General features: G+C 41.7%; 1 protein-coding gene across 2 annotated transcripts in view; it reads right to left on the minus strand.

The window, feature by feature from the left end:
• atp8b1 (ATPase phospholipid transporting 8B1) overlaps window positions 1-16,199 on the minus strand; it is a 56,149-nt gene that overhangs the window by 38,469 nt on the left and 1,481 nt on the right. The window contains exons 1-2 of one of the 2 annotated variants that reach the window (XM_035991555.1): window positions 15,724-15,740; window positions 1,224-1,402 (exon numbers count right to left, since the gene is read on the minus strand). In XM_035991555.1, the coding sequence (XP_035847448.1) occupies window positions 1,224-1,383 (160 nt within the window). In that variant the 5' untranslated portion in view covers window positions 1,384-1,402; window positions 15,724-15,740. Of the gene's footprint in view, window positions 1-1,223; window positions 1,403-15,723; window positions 15,741-16,199 lie in introns of those variants that run through there. The other variant, XM_035991554.1, reaches the window with a different exon arrangement.

Below are 16,199 nucleotides of genomic sequence, written 5' to 3' on the forward strand. Positions count from 1 at the left end.
CCGGTTAATTAACCCGAGTCGTGTCACTGAAATGGGAGAATCGAGTGCCATAGGTCAATGAACCGACTCACTCCTGTTTTTTCACCTCATTAGCGCCTCCACTGGAGTGGTGGTAGAATCAATCAGGAAATGGGCTACCTCGAGCAGCACGAATGGACTCAAAGAGTTGTAGATTGGAGACCGTGCACCAGGCTACTGAACGAGACCGAATGTAACCGTGCAACCGCTAGAGTTTAATGTAATCAAGCGGTGTCTTGGTTCTCTGCAAGTTTGAGTTATTAACCAAGCCTCGTTTCTAGTGCATCTTAGATGATTGTGTTCATGGCAATTCACACATTATCGATGGGGAAGTACATCACATACAAATACACGTCATGTTATCTTGGTAGTTATGTTAAGTTAAATGTTCGATAAGTGAATGTTGCAGGCTGCATGGTAGGTAGGCTGTCACGAGGAGACCGTGCATCAGACTACTGCACGAGACCAAATGTAACTGTGCAACCGCTCAAGTCTAATGTAATCAAACGGGTGTCTAGGTTCTCTGCAAGTTTGAGTTATCAACCGATCCCAGAAGCCTTTATTTCTCGTGCATCTTAGATGATTGTGTACATAGAAATTCATAGGCTACATTACCGCTGGATATCACATACAAATACACGTCATGTTATCTTGGTAGTTATGTTAAGTTAAATGTTTGTTACATGGTAGGAAGTCACGAGGAGACTGCGCACCAGGCTACTGAACGAAACCGTAACCGTGCCTAATGCATGAGTCTATGTAATCAAACGGGTGTCTAGGTTCTCGGCAAGTTTGAGTTATCAACCGATCCCAGAAGCCTTTATGTCTCGTGCATCTTAGAATTGTGTTCATGGCCCATGCTGTGATGCTATGATACCATACACCAAACAGTGTTGCCCGAATCAGTGGCGGGCCATGGGCAGCAAAGAGTCTGCGGTCCATCTGTTTTACTCCCTGCCGAGGCAGCAGCAGACACCGGGAGATGGCTAAACAGATTGCCCATCTCCGGGGTTGTCAACGCTGTGTCTCGGCAAAAAAGTGGAGGGACCTAGCAGCCCTAATGTTAGTTAGCTCACAAAGTTAGTTTGCTAATTTCACCCGACTCTACTGCTGTGCATGTAAACGCACTGACAGCTGAATATTTCATCACTGTAGTCATCTCATTCAAAATGAAAACAAAGTTATTAGTGTCTTTAGTTACTCACCGCTGGGTCTAGCATCCGCTGGGGGATGCAAGGCGCCAGGTGGTTCTGGTTCCCCTTCAGAGCTTTCATCCAATTCGTCATCTGTCTCATCGTCACTGTAAGGCATGACCTCATCATCAGGCTCCAGAGAACCATCGGAGTCTGCACGCGGACGACTCATCTTGTCAACTCGGGTATCTCTGAGAAAGAAGAAGAGATCAATAAATGTAACACAAAATGTATTGAGATTTTTAAAGCAATCACATAAAGCGGGAGAAGGAAGGGCTGTATCCAACAAGTTTTTTTAACTTTCCAAAACAACCCGCCACATCCACTTCAGCCATTTTACCAGTGGCTCAAGGGATAATGCTGGTCTGTTGGTTGGTCCGGACTGAAATATCTCAACAACTTTTGAATTGATTGGCACAAAATCTGATACAAACATTCACGATTCCCAGAGGATGCATCCTAATGACTCTGGAGATCTCCTGACTTTTCCATTAGGGCTGCCACGAGGTTCACATCAGCATGTTAGCATGCTGTTAAGCATTTAGCTCAATGCCTCACTGTGCCCAAGTACAGCCTCACAGAGCCAGTAGCATGGCTGTAGACTATGTCTTTTTTTTTTCATCAAGAAACACAATGTTGTTGGAGAAAGACAAGTGAAGAAGTGGGTTGCAACCATGAGGAGACAATTATCAGCCCCCTCCTCTTCATCATCTACATCCTCTCGCTTGGTCAGATACTCCGCCACTTCAACCTGGACTTCCTATGTTGCGCCGATGACACCCAGATCTACCTCAGCACCAAATCCCACCACACTCCTCACCTCTCCCACATCAACTCCTGTCTGTCAGCTATTAAAACCTGGATGCAACACAACTTCCTCAAACTCAACAGCGATAAAACAGAATTCCTCCTCATAGGCTCCAAATCCACACTCAGCAAAATCAATAACCCCACTCTCACCATCGACGGCACCATTGTCTCCCCATCTCCCCAGGCCCGCAACCTTGGCGTGATCTTTGATTCCACCCTCTCCCTTGAGCCCCACATCCGTCACGTCATTAAAACCTGCTTTCACCTCCACAACATTGCCAAAAATCAAACCCTCTCTCACACCCCCCACTGCTGAAAGACTCATTCACGCCTTCATCTCCTCGCGACTGGACTACTGCAACTCACTTCTCCATGGCATCAGCTCTACCCACATCAAACGACTCCAACTGGTCCAGAACGCAGCCGCCCGACTCATCACCCGCACCAAATCCTGGCACCACATCACTCCAGTCCTAAAACAACTCCACTGGCTTCCCATCTCCCACCGGATCACATACAAAATCCTGGTCCTCACCTACAAAGCCCTCCACCATCTGGCCCCCTCATACCTCACTGACCTCCTCTCCCCCTACCAACCAACAACCAATCTTGTTTTGTAGTTTTGTTTTGCCTTGTTTTTGTTTTCTACCTTGCCCTGTAAAGCGACTGAGTCCTTGAAAAGCGCTATATATATAAATAAATAAAATTTATTTATTTATTTATTTATATTATTATTATTATTATTATTATTATTATTATTATTATTATTATTATTATTATTATTATTATTATTATTATTATTATTGACAGCAGGCTTTTCGCGCCCTGCCCTTACCTTCCAACGTTGTCAAACGACACCTTGTACAAACTAGTTTATTTGAAGCATACTAAGGTCTCAAGGATTTTATGGTTTCAGTAAGCTGACGCTGAGCATACAGTAAACCCAAAGTCCAGGACTGCAAATGCCCCTTCAGAAACAAAAAGCGCAACCATGTGGGCAGAATACATGTACTGACATCAAAAAACAAATGCATGTAGAGTGTGAGGAAGACAGAAATAAACAAACGCTAAGACAACCGTGACATTCTTTACATCGACGAGGCCTACACGTTTAAAAATGTCACATCATGACTAAAAACTGAACATCCATCTTGATATATTGTGTAAAGCCATCGATACTCCTTAAACAAACGGAAATAACAAGCTGCATTCCAGGTTTACGGTCTGATTTGACCCGCAGTTTCTGCCAAACCTCCTAACGTTGCAGTGTGTGTTTAACTGTCATAATGAATAAGCATAAATCTGCAACTCTGAGGAATGGGCCCACACCTTCCTGATCATTGTCACCTTCTACTCAGAGACAGTTCCTTGTGTTTACAAGAGCTTTATTCAGCTCATGTACTGTCTGTTCTTAGCAGTAACCTGACACCAGAGATGTCAGTGTGAACAGGAAACCTGGGGCCAGATGTGTAAACGATGCGTATGCCATTTCCCACACAAACTGGAAAAATGAAAATGTGCGCACCCCGCTCATACTTCAGACCAGGGGTAGACACGGTTTTATAAAGCCGACTAAAATAATGCTTCTGAATATTTTTGCGTTGTGTAAAAACACCTTTCTAGTTGTGAATCTACACAGTTGTATGCATCTGGCCCCTGGTGTCCTGTTCCAGATTAAATGCCTGATCAGAACTTAGTATGTTATTTATTGTATGTTTTCTAGATAAAAAAAATGACTGTCAACAACTGACAAATCCATTTTTATTTGTCACATGAAATTGTACTAGTTGCAATTCCAGTGAAATGTTATCCAATCAGCTCCTTAAACTTCATCATAAAGCAGAATGTGGCCATCAGATTGGCACACAGAAAAAGAGTCACCCGCTTAAGATGGCACCGACAGTGCAGAATCCAGCCAAGTCTCAGCAAAAAGGACACCACAACTCCCGACATCCCGCTGGAAACCGACACAAGCACGGGGGCCACACAGCTTACTGTCTGACGCCTGCACACCGGCTAGCAGGATGCCCAGTAGAGAAGTCCCAGTCGGTGTTCACTCCTCCACACGCCTCGGTGCCCCCTCTGATGTAGAGATGGACGCACAAAGATGGTCTTGCTTGTCTAAGTAGACGGGATCGTAGCCATAGGGCATTACTGATAGGTATCTTCACCTTTTCCTCTGCCTTTGCTCTGATGTTTACATTTGAAAACTTTGACCGGTCCAGGCTAGCAGAGTCAGCAGGAGACTGGTGAGTTGATCAGCCACTCAGTCATGAGATGGCAGAGAAGTTGGTCTGGCTAGCTTGGGCTCATCTTCTCCACCTTTTCGTCAGTCGGCAGGAAGTAAGCAAAGCCAGCAGGAGGCTGGAAAGTTGATGTCCAGATCCTGATAAGCCACATGCCATTACCGTCCGATGTCAACCACATAAAGCACAACTAATGTTCACGAAATAGACAATTCAGCATACATTTTGCAGGGCTGATGGTGAGGCGCCTTCTAGAACAAGACTGTAGAATAGTTCCTGTGCGACAATGTACCCTATCTGCTCTCTCATTGGATATGCCTGCAACATCCACCTGACAGCTCCTGGTTAGCAGTTGACAAGTTTGGCACTTCCCATCAGCTTAATGTTTAATGATGTGGCAGAGCCCATTAGCACAGATGATGAGGTTCATTAGTCTGGTTTCCAAGAACAAATACACCTAAGAGAGGTTACACACCAACCAGACGGCCGGCCGTCGGCAGAAAAGGCAGTCGGACTGATCAGTCGGGTCCCCGAGGTCCAAAAAAATGCCTCAAAACACACTGAGGCGACGCCGACTTGAGCGTACGCTCTGTGCGTGCGTGAAACGTAATACGTCTCCATAGCAGCAGGCGGCGTTTTTCTGCATTGTTTCCCAGAAAATGAAAACCAGCAGCTGAACAAACGCGTCGCGTGGGTCTTTTTTCTCCGAAAATTCACAGCCAGACTGTCATGGCGGCTTGTTCAGAATACGATCTCATATTGTACTGAAATAGTTCACCGAAACGTGTTTCTGAAAACATTTTAAACAAGAAATAGGCCATGCAGTTGCTGAATCTGTCTTCATTTCAGATCAACAAAGGTCAGTTTAAAAGATTTGTCAGATTTTGAGAGGCTCATCCGTTCGCCTTTTCTGAGTGAGTCCCTACTGCCCTGTCTCCGACTGAACATGTCGGGTCGGCCAAAATGAAGGCAGACGGCTCCTCGGACGGACGATGGCACGGAAAACACCGAACAGACTTGAGTCACCGACCTCGCCAGACGGTCCGACGGCCGATAATCGGCTCCGTGTCTCAGCGCCCTAATAGCGCTTAACAGGGTCTACAGCAGGACTCAAACTTGGGAAATGGAAGAGTTGAAGAGAGTACTTGGAGTACTTTAAAGTTCAGACCCAATATTTTACCGCTCTAGATCTGTCCATTTCTGTTATATCACTGCAGTTCTTCATTTTCTTCATTGGAATCAATCAAATGATTAACATTTATTGCCTAGATACAGGAGCATAAGAGGCAGACATGTACATTAGCATCTACTGGCATTAGCAATTAAGCTCAAAACACTGTGCCCAGGCTGTACACTCTCATTATGCTCTATTTGGGGAAGGCGAGTGAAGTAAGCACTTTCGGACAGACAATAGAAAACCAAAACACTTATAGTTTGGGGGTTTCCTCTACTGCACACATGGCAATCCTTTATTTGTCTATAATCTCATTTCATGTTTAACATGTTTCCCTGCGAGGTTTCTGCTAGACTTTGTGTTTGATATAATCATGTGACAACACATTTGTTTGACTAATCATGACTGACAGCACGGACAAAAACCTCCACAAGCTGGAATTCATAGTTAGCATCCCCTCGTCAGCAGAGCCATAATTAGTTTCAGGAACACGTCATGTTACAGATATGTTTGGTTAAGTTCCTGCAGTGGAAAATATGTCAGAAGTCACATACCAGTGCTGCAATACAATGCTATTTTTATACCAAATCAAAAGCAAGACTTTCAATCCACAAAATCCTTTTTTATTATGTCAGAAATGAACCCCAATATCAGTTTTAATCTTGTCTTACCACAAAGCAGCTAGAGGAAAAACTAGCAAATATCTGACCAAAGAATAAGTAGACAAGACTACCAATCAGGCCAAGGATTTGATAACAGATTTCAGTACTTAAGAGATTTGGCACTCAATACTACAAACACTTTTAGGTTAGTTCTCTTAAGTATTGAGGCTCAATCTCAAACATAGATGTAAATGTCAAACTCCAGATATGTTTCAGAAAGCTGATGGGTGGCAAACATTTTACACTATTTCCCCTTAGGTCAGGAGAAACTAACCACCTCTGCTCTAACTGAGCAGTGCAGTCAGTGTTTCCCAACGTTCAAATTAAATATGAGCACAACAACTAAGGAATCCAGCCCAGTGAACATTCCTGTAACTGTTCATTCATGTAACTGTTTATGGCTGGTTACACAGGTCTGCACATGAAGACTGAGTGAGAAGGGGAAGGAAAACAAAGAAGTTTAAAGACTTATGAGGGGGGGGGGTAAAGAATGAGAGGAGGAGCTAAACCTGGAGAAGTAAATAAGATGACAGCTAAACTCTAAGAAGATATTTTAAAGTATTACAACGTCTTTCTTTACTCTTTAGTTTTTGGTCTTGTTGACAGTTGTTGAGCCGGAATACAATTGTGTTTACATGACAGGTTTTCTATTAAACAATGAACCAAATAAAGATTAATTTCCTTCCCAGAGGAAGAATTTGTCCACACTTAAAGATAAACACTAGTTGTCTAGAGCCAGTTTTCCGCAGTTTGAGTCAAGATGTCCTAAGGACGCGGTCTTCATCCGAAGATAGATTTTGGCATCAACATCCCATCAAACAAAGTGCCACACCAAAGGAATACACAACATAAACTAAAGCCCTGCGTCACACCTGCATTCATCCACACACTCTTTTTACACGCCATCACTGAAGGCATGCACGCTATTAAAAGATAAAAAGATTTCCTTGATTGTGAAACACAGAAGAAAGAAAAAATTAATTGCAGTGACCTGGCTTGAAGACATGCCTGAATGCACGTCCTGTCCATAAATTAAATGTTACAGTATATCTTAAATCATTGAGGGGAAATGCTACAGCCAACTCATATATCTGATTGGCTCAAGATGTCAGGGCCAGACAGAGAGAAGTTTGGGTACACTTTGACATTTTTGTTTGGATCCTAAAAAAAACACCCCTGCCCTTCTTAACTGCCCAGGCGGAGAGGCTGTGGTTGATTCTATTAATCCCCTTTAGTTTCTAGTGTTGTTTCTCGACAAATAACACAGGGCATGAACAGATGGGCCAGCATGATTTATGTGGGAACAACATACATAAGTGCTCCGATGCTGGCAGGTTATCACGATTCAAGGGATGGAAAAAACGGTAGATGTTTATCAAGAAAACTTTTCAGTCAAATGAGTCTGAAATATGATGTTGATCAATGGCAATTTAAGCCTGGCTAGTTTTCCTGATTCTGTTAATAGAGTTTTGAGTGTGATGAGCCGCTGGTTCCAAAAGGGTTTTCCCCCCCCAGTCTGTATTCCAGTTTTGAACTTTTCTTTAAATGATCGCCTCAGTTTTACTTCACACTGGACTCTCCTCAATTACGCGATGATCAATGTGCTTATGTTAGGGTCAGCAGTTTTGAATAATTTGTTTCTGAAAAATCATGTTTTGTTTTTCTGCCTGGCAAACAGATGGATGGAAGACGGATGTACACTACCGGTCAAAAGTTTGGGGTCACTTAGAAATTTCCATTCCACTCCATTACAGACATAATACCAGCTGAGATCAGTTGCATTGGTTTTTTTAACCAGGGCAGCAGTTTTCAGATTACATGTGCACACAAATAAATAGTTAAAAAATCATATATTGTGATTTCTGGATTTTTTTTTTTTAGATTATGTCTCTCACAGTGGACATGCACCTACGATGACAATTTCAGACCCCTCCATGATTTCTAAGTGGGAGAACTTGCAAAATAGCAGGGTGTTCAAATACTTATTTTCCTCACTGTAATTGCAAAAGGGTTCTCGGCTGTTGTAGAAAGAAGTGGCTGATCTTTATGCAATATCTACATTGCCCATTATCAGCAACGATTCATCCAATGTTCCAAAGGTACATTCTGTTTACGAATCTGATATCATTTTAAAAAGGCTAACTGAGAAAACATTGGAGAACCCTTTTGCAATTATCTAAGCACATAACAGGGACCAAAAACTTAAGTCTTACTAAAAAAAGCATCTTGAGTCATAGTTAAAGTTTTTATGTAGGCAGGCTTATACCGCCAACTTTTCATCAAAGAGTCTGATTCTTTCTATCGCAGAGCCACTGCTACAAACAAACAATAAGCTGCAACCTTTAGTGAACTAAAAAGATGAGGAAATGTAATGGGGATAAACTTTATAAGAAGACAAATTACTGGTTACTGTTAACGGCAAGTATTGAAATAAATGAAGAAATTTCTGCAACACTGCCTGAGATATCCAACGAGCCTCAGAACAGCCTCATTAAAAAAGACAAATTCATCCGTTTTCCTCGTGAGGTCTCAACACTTTACTGCTCTGCCCACCTTCCAAAAACCAACCACCCAGAGGGCGGCAGCAGCAGCAGCAGGGCAACGAGGATCGCCCATCTCGAAAAACAGGTTTTGGTCTATTGGTTTTGTGCCAGGGCTGCGCTATGGCAACAACAAAGAGCAGGCTGGGGGGGGGGGAGGGACAAAAGAGAGCATACCTGAGCGACGACAGTGAAACCTGAGAGGAGGGAGGAGGTGCAGCTCTCGCTCAGACCACTGAGGTGAGTAGGAGGCTTCAAAAGAAAAACTTGAGGGAACACTGCAAGCACAGTGTGGCTCTGTAGTCTATTTCAGAGTTCCTAGCTCCAACACTCCTGTAAAGAAAGAAAAAAAACCTATTTCCTATAAGCTCTTTAAATATATGTGGTCACTTTTTGTATTTTATCTTTCCTGTGATCTATGAAGGCAGTTTTCTGCAAACTTACTGGCTAATAAAACTAATCCAAAAGGGGAAAAAAATACTCTTAAGTTATATTTTTCTATCATAGTCTGTTGATATTAGTTCCATTTTTATTATTTTAGGGGACAGGTTAGTAGTTCATTGACAAATCCTCATGGCCACTGAGTTACAGCCATTTAAAGATGGGTTAGGCAGTTCATTTTTGCCGTCCTTGGGCAAAACAATCCTTATCTTTCAGCATATTGTAATTCAAGTGGTCTGAGAAAAAAAACAAGGCTTCTGTATTCTCTCCTTGGCTCCGTTTTCAGGCTTTAGAATATCTAGGCTGTGACAGGAGACTTTGGCAATCACAGGTCATTTTGGAGAGAGAGCGTTCCTATTGCACGTCCCTTCGGAGAAAGTTCTGCTAACCGTAGCCAAAGACTCAGGGCTGCAGCCAATTCAGGGTTAACCTATTAGATAAGAGAGACTTTATTGTCATCCATCTATACAGTACATAGAGGAACACAATCGTGTAAAAAGATAGTCCAGTTTATTGCCCAGTTTTCATTTGCTGTGAAAACAGTCGGAAGAGCTGGTCTGCTGGGGTTAGCTTCAGCCTAGTCTCGCATAGCCAGACCTTCCTTCACAGCGCTGCGGAGGAGGGTCTGGCAGTCCACACCAGAGCCGTATATTAGAGAGAGTTTGGCCAACTCAAATCATGGGCGCCATATTGAATACCATCGTCAGATGACTCTACAGTGTAACCCTATGGGGTGAGTGTGCTATCTTGAAATAAAATGCTTCTTTTCACCATAAACAGGCATATACATGTTATTATCATCAACATTTGTCAATATGTAAAAGGCCCTTACGGAAATATTCCAGTGTATATTTTCCTTCTATATCGTAAATGGGCCTCTAAAAAAATGCCCATTGTAGTGAGTGACAGGAGCAAGACAGGCCAAATACAGAAGGGCATTCAGTAACTTCGTTGCACTACAAACACACGATTTCTGTACTTTCAAAAACTTCATGACTAGCAACTGGGCCCCATTTCAGGAAGTAGGTTTAACAAACTGAGTCTAACCCTGATGTCTCTGTCCCTGTCTTTTATTTCAAAGGGTTTACATCATTCACCTGCAATACTGTGGAACTCCTTTTTAATGGCTTTTACTGGTTTGTGTCCAGGGAACACTACAAAAACGTTTAAAAACACGTTTCAGAGCGAGTCACATTCTTCTGATGGCGCTACAGCGGCTTTACTAAAATGCTCCGCATCACCAATGTTGTAAAGAAAACTGCAGTTTTCAAAAAAAAATTAATGTGACACAAATAATCTGCTGGGGTATAGAGCATGCCCAAGATGGGTGACGTTAGTGATATGAGGATGGATCAGGTTATGTAGGCTAGGCTGCATGGGAAGAAAAACGATACCGCTCAAATAGGAAGTTATCTGAAAACTAAAACGTCGGGGCTTCAATATCATCTCCCGACAACACCCTGCGAAGTAAAGCAGCTTCTTCATCAACGGGATCATCGACACAAGGAAATGCCATGTTTTTAGAAAAAAATAAGTTTTATAGTCTGCCTAACATGGTTAATAAACAATTTTTTCTTTATTCATGCCGATAACTGCGCTAAAATGCGCCTGATACAGACTGACTGAATGAATGAATGAGGAAATGAATGAGCGCTGTGTCAGAGGGAGGAGACTGACAGAAACTCAAGGTTTCTTGAAGAAAACCTGCTCCCAACCAGGTTAGGTTCACAGGCTCAGTTACCTAAGTAAATAACTCTGAGGTGAAGTTACCTCTCTTTCTGAAACAAAAAAAACAGTTTCCCTCATCTCAGGGTTAACAAACTCAGAGTTTTCACTAAACCTGCTTTCTGAAATGGGGCCCTGAACTCTTAAAGTTACTGACAGTCTTTTGACAAAATACACGATAAGACAATGATAATGCGACCAACAGCATACGGGTAAAAAGTGTGTTTTGGTCAGGTGTAAATTGCGGTAGGACATGACCATAACATTATCATGCTAGCAATAATAACTTAGTAGTAACTGAGGCAAAGTTATGTATTAATACTATTTGGTGATCTAAATCAACATAAATGACATGCCTGCGTGGTCACAGTATATTACATCTGAGTTACAGATGACAATTGAAGTCAGACTACCTTAAATTCAAGTCACGACTATGGCAAGATCACAAGCATTTAGGTACATGAAGTGCTAGCGAAAACGCTAACGTTAGCATAAGGCATGGCTAACTTCAAACTTCATTTCTAAAGCAGTGTTAGAACTTTGACAGCATGGTACACATTAACGATGGTATTACTATGTTTGTCCTATGTAATTTGTTATAAGTCAAAGACAGAAACTGACATTTACCTCACACAAAAATGAGTAGTCACTTGCCCTCCAGTTTGCTCTTTTCACCTTCCGCACCCATCATTTTCGCCTTTTTGGTTCACGGGGGGAGCTTCCTGGTCTTTCATTGCAGCTAACCGTGCAACAGTTGGGCATTTTTTCAGCGATTTATGTCATTTTTTTTTATAATTTATTAAATGTTTCCACTATTCCCTGCACTATGTCAATGGGAATCAGAAGAATGTTGGTATCCAACATGGAGTCCACGAAACACGTGACCACCTCGGAACCAATCGCATAACGGGATAGCTCAGAACATTCGATTCCCTAGTTGGCCAAACTCTCTCTAATATACGGCTCTGGTCCACACAGCATTGCTGGCTGGGAGAAAAACGTGCTCTGGTTTATTGGCATTCAAACCAATCACAATTGTCTTGGGCGGTGCTGAGTCCCGGACGCAATGGCAGTGCCTCTGCAAAATAGTCTTGGGAAGGAACTTGTTTTGGTGGAACGTGTGTACGTTCAAAAGTTGTTTTAGTCGTCCAACAGAAAACTCAGATTGGACAGATAGTCTAGCTAGCTGTCTGGATTTACCCTGCAGAGATCTGAGAAGCAGTTAACCATAGCCCTCATAAATACACCGGAGTTTAGAATGCCAACACAAAAAAAAAAGCGGAAACTGACGGACATCCTGCGGAATTTCTGCCGGGCACCTGAACAATCCCTGAAGTGGAAAATCGTCGATATAAATTAGCTTCAGCCTAGCACGAATACTGGCTTGTTTGTTTTTCATGTTTATGTTTCCTCTAACACTGCCAATCCCCTTGTTCCGCGGGCCCTTGTTAGCCTGCTACAAGAACCAGAGGCCGAGTCTGCGGCACCGCCTGCTGCTGCCATCCAAACTAGTGCGATAGGGAACGTAAACATGGCAGAGGAGCCGGTAGTTTAGCCTTCTGCTAACCGTAGCTCATGGCTGCAGCTAATTCAAGTTCATGTAGCTATAGCTAGAACCCTAAAACACTGTATGTGATCTCAAAGAAGAAAAAAAAAGATGTCATTCTCATAATTCTCTCAGAAATGTCGCCATATAATGGCATCGGAATGAAATGAATGACTAGTGCTTGTATGATGGGAGGGGCTGGGCAGAGAGGAGAGAGGAAGAGCGCAGGAGGTCCTACTCCACTTCAAAATCAAATTTTTAACAAAATTTCATGGAAATCTGTGGGATAGTTTTTGAAAAACTTAAGGATAGAACAGAAAACAAAGCCTCCTTGGCAAATGCAAATGTATTGGCCTTCCTAAAGGGATCCTTTATGGAAGCAAGAGCTGGTAATTGTAGGAAAAGTAAGACATTTTACCATTTTAATATTTTTCAGGATGTACCTTATGTGACAGAGGTCTGGGCTACAGCAGAGTAATAGGTCATGGTGTGTGTGTGTGTGTGTGTTATTTGGGGAAGTTACCTCTTTAAATGTGCATGTGGCACCTGTTCACGTTAAGGATTCATTATTTCATTTTAATTTGTTTATGAACCCCTGGACTGTGATAGCTTATGTGTTTCATGTTTAAAACTTTCTGCACATTCCAAATACATCTTAACCCATCTGTGTTAAAATAAGACTATTTGGAGAAGAGTCGTATTATTTAGTGAAGAAAAAGTTGTAAAATTACAAGACTAAAGTTATAATTTAAGGACATTAAAGTCACAATATTTAAAGATTAAAACCACCTGCCCTAGTCTGCTGTGCATTACATTATTGCTCAGCTGATGTAGCAGGGTCAACTCAAACTATGGTCGAAATACATGGAGCATGTACGCGGCCCGGACCCGGTCTTTTATAATCAACTGAAGCTGCTACGCTCACCACTCTTTGGAGGAGGACTGCTACTACAATTACTGGTATTTTCTGTGCCATTTGTTCCATTGCCTGAACAAATATTCTTACGTTTTGATTTTGACCACCTCTGTCCTTGATGTGAGTGAGTGAGTGAGTGAGTGAGTGAAAGAAAGAAAGAAAGAAAGAAAGAAAGAGCATCTCAGCCGGTCAGAACAGATGCTATCAGTTACATTAATGCAGAGTCGGGTTTCTGAAACTCCCGCCGGGAATCTGTTTGAGCTGATGACAAACAATTGGTTAAACCAAAAGAATGACTCTCTGCTGGATTGCTGTTGAATACAGTGACTCTGCACACAGAGCAGTAAACCCCAAACAATCTGCCACTTATCTCCTTTATCCATCATATTCAACTACTTGTACTCTCTCTGAAAACGTCACTTAAGCCATTATCTTATCTTCAGTATTTGGGTAAGTGAAGATAAATGTAAAAAAAGCATTAGTGTGAGGCCATGCTCAGTTATAAGAAATACAAAAGTTGTATGTTCCCAGTGTACAGTGGGTTTTTAGTGATTTTTCTCTGAAAACAGCTGTTTGTCAATCAATTATTCTATTAGTCTATAAAGTCAGAAATATCCCATTTGCAATGCGGTTAGGGGGAAAAGCAGAAATAGTTACAAATCCTCATACTGGAGAAGCTGCATGTCTACCTGCCGTCGCTTCAGAACTAGTAAATATAAAAAGCACCGCTCTCTGTGTTAACGGAGCTTAATAAAGCTTAACGAGTCAAATCTTGATTAAGATTATTCTGTATTTTACTAACAGCTGAGTCCAGACAATGAATCCATAAACAGGCCGTCCCTGAGCAAGGCACCTATACTGCCAGAGTTAGAGGTTCAACTTCTCTCTGGATGATGAGGATGTTCTCTAGATTTTCTCATGTCAGTCTGAAGCCAGTGCTTATGTATCACCTCGGCAGATATGATAAATGACATTTACAAAGTGAAATCCATTATATTCAAATCCATTTAGCACTGCATGTGGCAGCATGCCTCAGTATCTCCCCGTGTTTCCGGTTGGTCAACTATGGCAAAAGTAACGTATTAGAAATAAATATTGGGCTCCTATTGGCCCCCTAGATTTTGACACAGGGACCAATATACAAGACATGCCCATCAGAAAGTCATAATGTAGGTCCCACAATATTGTAACTTTGATGAAATGTGGGTCAAATTATTTAAAATGTCCTAAATGTATTGACTGTGAACCATGCCATGTAGCTGCGCAGCATCAGGTACTGTATTGTGAAAAACCTGCTAACATTGCTACCTCACGGGGCAACACTAACCTGTATCAGCACTTAAAAAAAAAAAAAAAACACACCATAAAGCCATGTACAATAGTTGCATGGCTAAAAAGCTAAACAGCAGTGTGTCAAGCAAGCAAAATACCATACAGATGCTAAAGGGTGATTTTTGCATCTGTATCTGATGCTGAGAGGCACATACTAAGCGTCAGTATTTCATGAGTTGTAAGTGAGAATGGGTTGTGGCAGCGCCACAACCATTGGTGAATGTGAATAGGTGCATGAGAGGCAAATTTACCATCGGATAAGTTGTTCTCAAGAACACTTAGAACGGGCACGCCACCCGACAACGCTGCAAGCAGCAATACTAATAGCCCAGTGTCATAGTAAATTAATCTGGCATTCATCTCAAAGATTAACTGTATAAAGTCTTTTTCTGTTTCACACTATTCCCTAGTTGGTGGTGGTAATGTGCCAATAACCATGATAATACGCTAAAGAGAGGACAGAAGTTCAAATATTCAAAATATAATTAGTATTTTTTTTCTTTAAAAAAGGATAAAACTCCACAGGCTAATTTCATTAATTTGAACTTTTTTTTTAAAACCCTTTGTACAAAAACTGATGCTTGGTTGGGTTTATGAATGTTCCACACAGATCTGCTCCGAGGCGATTTCAGAACAGATCCTTAATAGAAACGGAGACCCTTATACAACATGTAAAATTACAAAATAAAGTAGAAAGAATACAGTTGTAAAAAAAAAAAAAAATAAAAAAAAATAAAAAGAAATCCACATTTGAAATAACACAAACTGCCAACAGAAAGCTTCAGCGCCAAACAGATCCAGTACTTGAACCTTCTGTATGGAAAAACATACAGAAGAAGCAATGACGCCATAACCTCAGCTAACCCTTCAATCCATTTGCCTCTCAAGTCACAATTCAAATTCTCTGTCACTGGTTTCAAGGTCTATCATTTTCATAAGGAGACCGGCATTTCCCTAATCAAAGGACTCAAGCCTTCTTCGGCTGCAGAAGAAGAGCTCCATTGCTCGTTTATGGCAAAAACACTGAGGCTGGTGAGACACATGCGCCAAGAAGCTGTCGCTGTGTTAAAACAGAACTTCAGCTACAACTGAGACTATGTGGGTGTGTTTCACAACCTACCTGGAAGTCTTACAGGCTTCTGTTTTCAAAAAAATCTCTCCTTTTCCTATGAAAGATGTAGCTCCCGTAGATCAAGAGGTGGCTGTAAAAAGTTTGTAGTCGGAACAAAAAACAGCAGACGTGGTCAATGTTGATTCATGTCGTTAAAACACACTCTATGGTGACAACTTTTCACAGCAGAAAAAGGACATAGCCAAACGTATGCACGACGTAAACCTTTTGCTAGAGAACGCAAATTTATTTTTTTTCCCCCATTTAAAATATATATATAAAATATATCTTCCTCCATGGCCCTTCCCAGGCTCCATACATCCATCCACCCATCCCAAAGATGTGAAAAGAAAAACTTAAAGAACTTTCTTCCTAAAAATTAATAAGTGAGCAATCAAACTAAAGCAATGTAATTCTCCCTTTCAAAAAAATGTATAAGTGCAAAGCAGATGAAGATTATTTTTTAACAAATGATATGTTATCCG

Source organism: Sander lucioperca, chromosome 14 (genome assembly GCF_008315115.2).
Source record: "Sander lucioperca isolate FBNREF2018 chromosome 14, SLUC_FBN_1.2, whole genome shotgun sequence".
NCBI lineage: Eukaryota > Metazoa > Chordata > Actinopteri > Perciformes > Percidae > Sander > Sander lucioperca.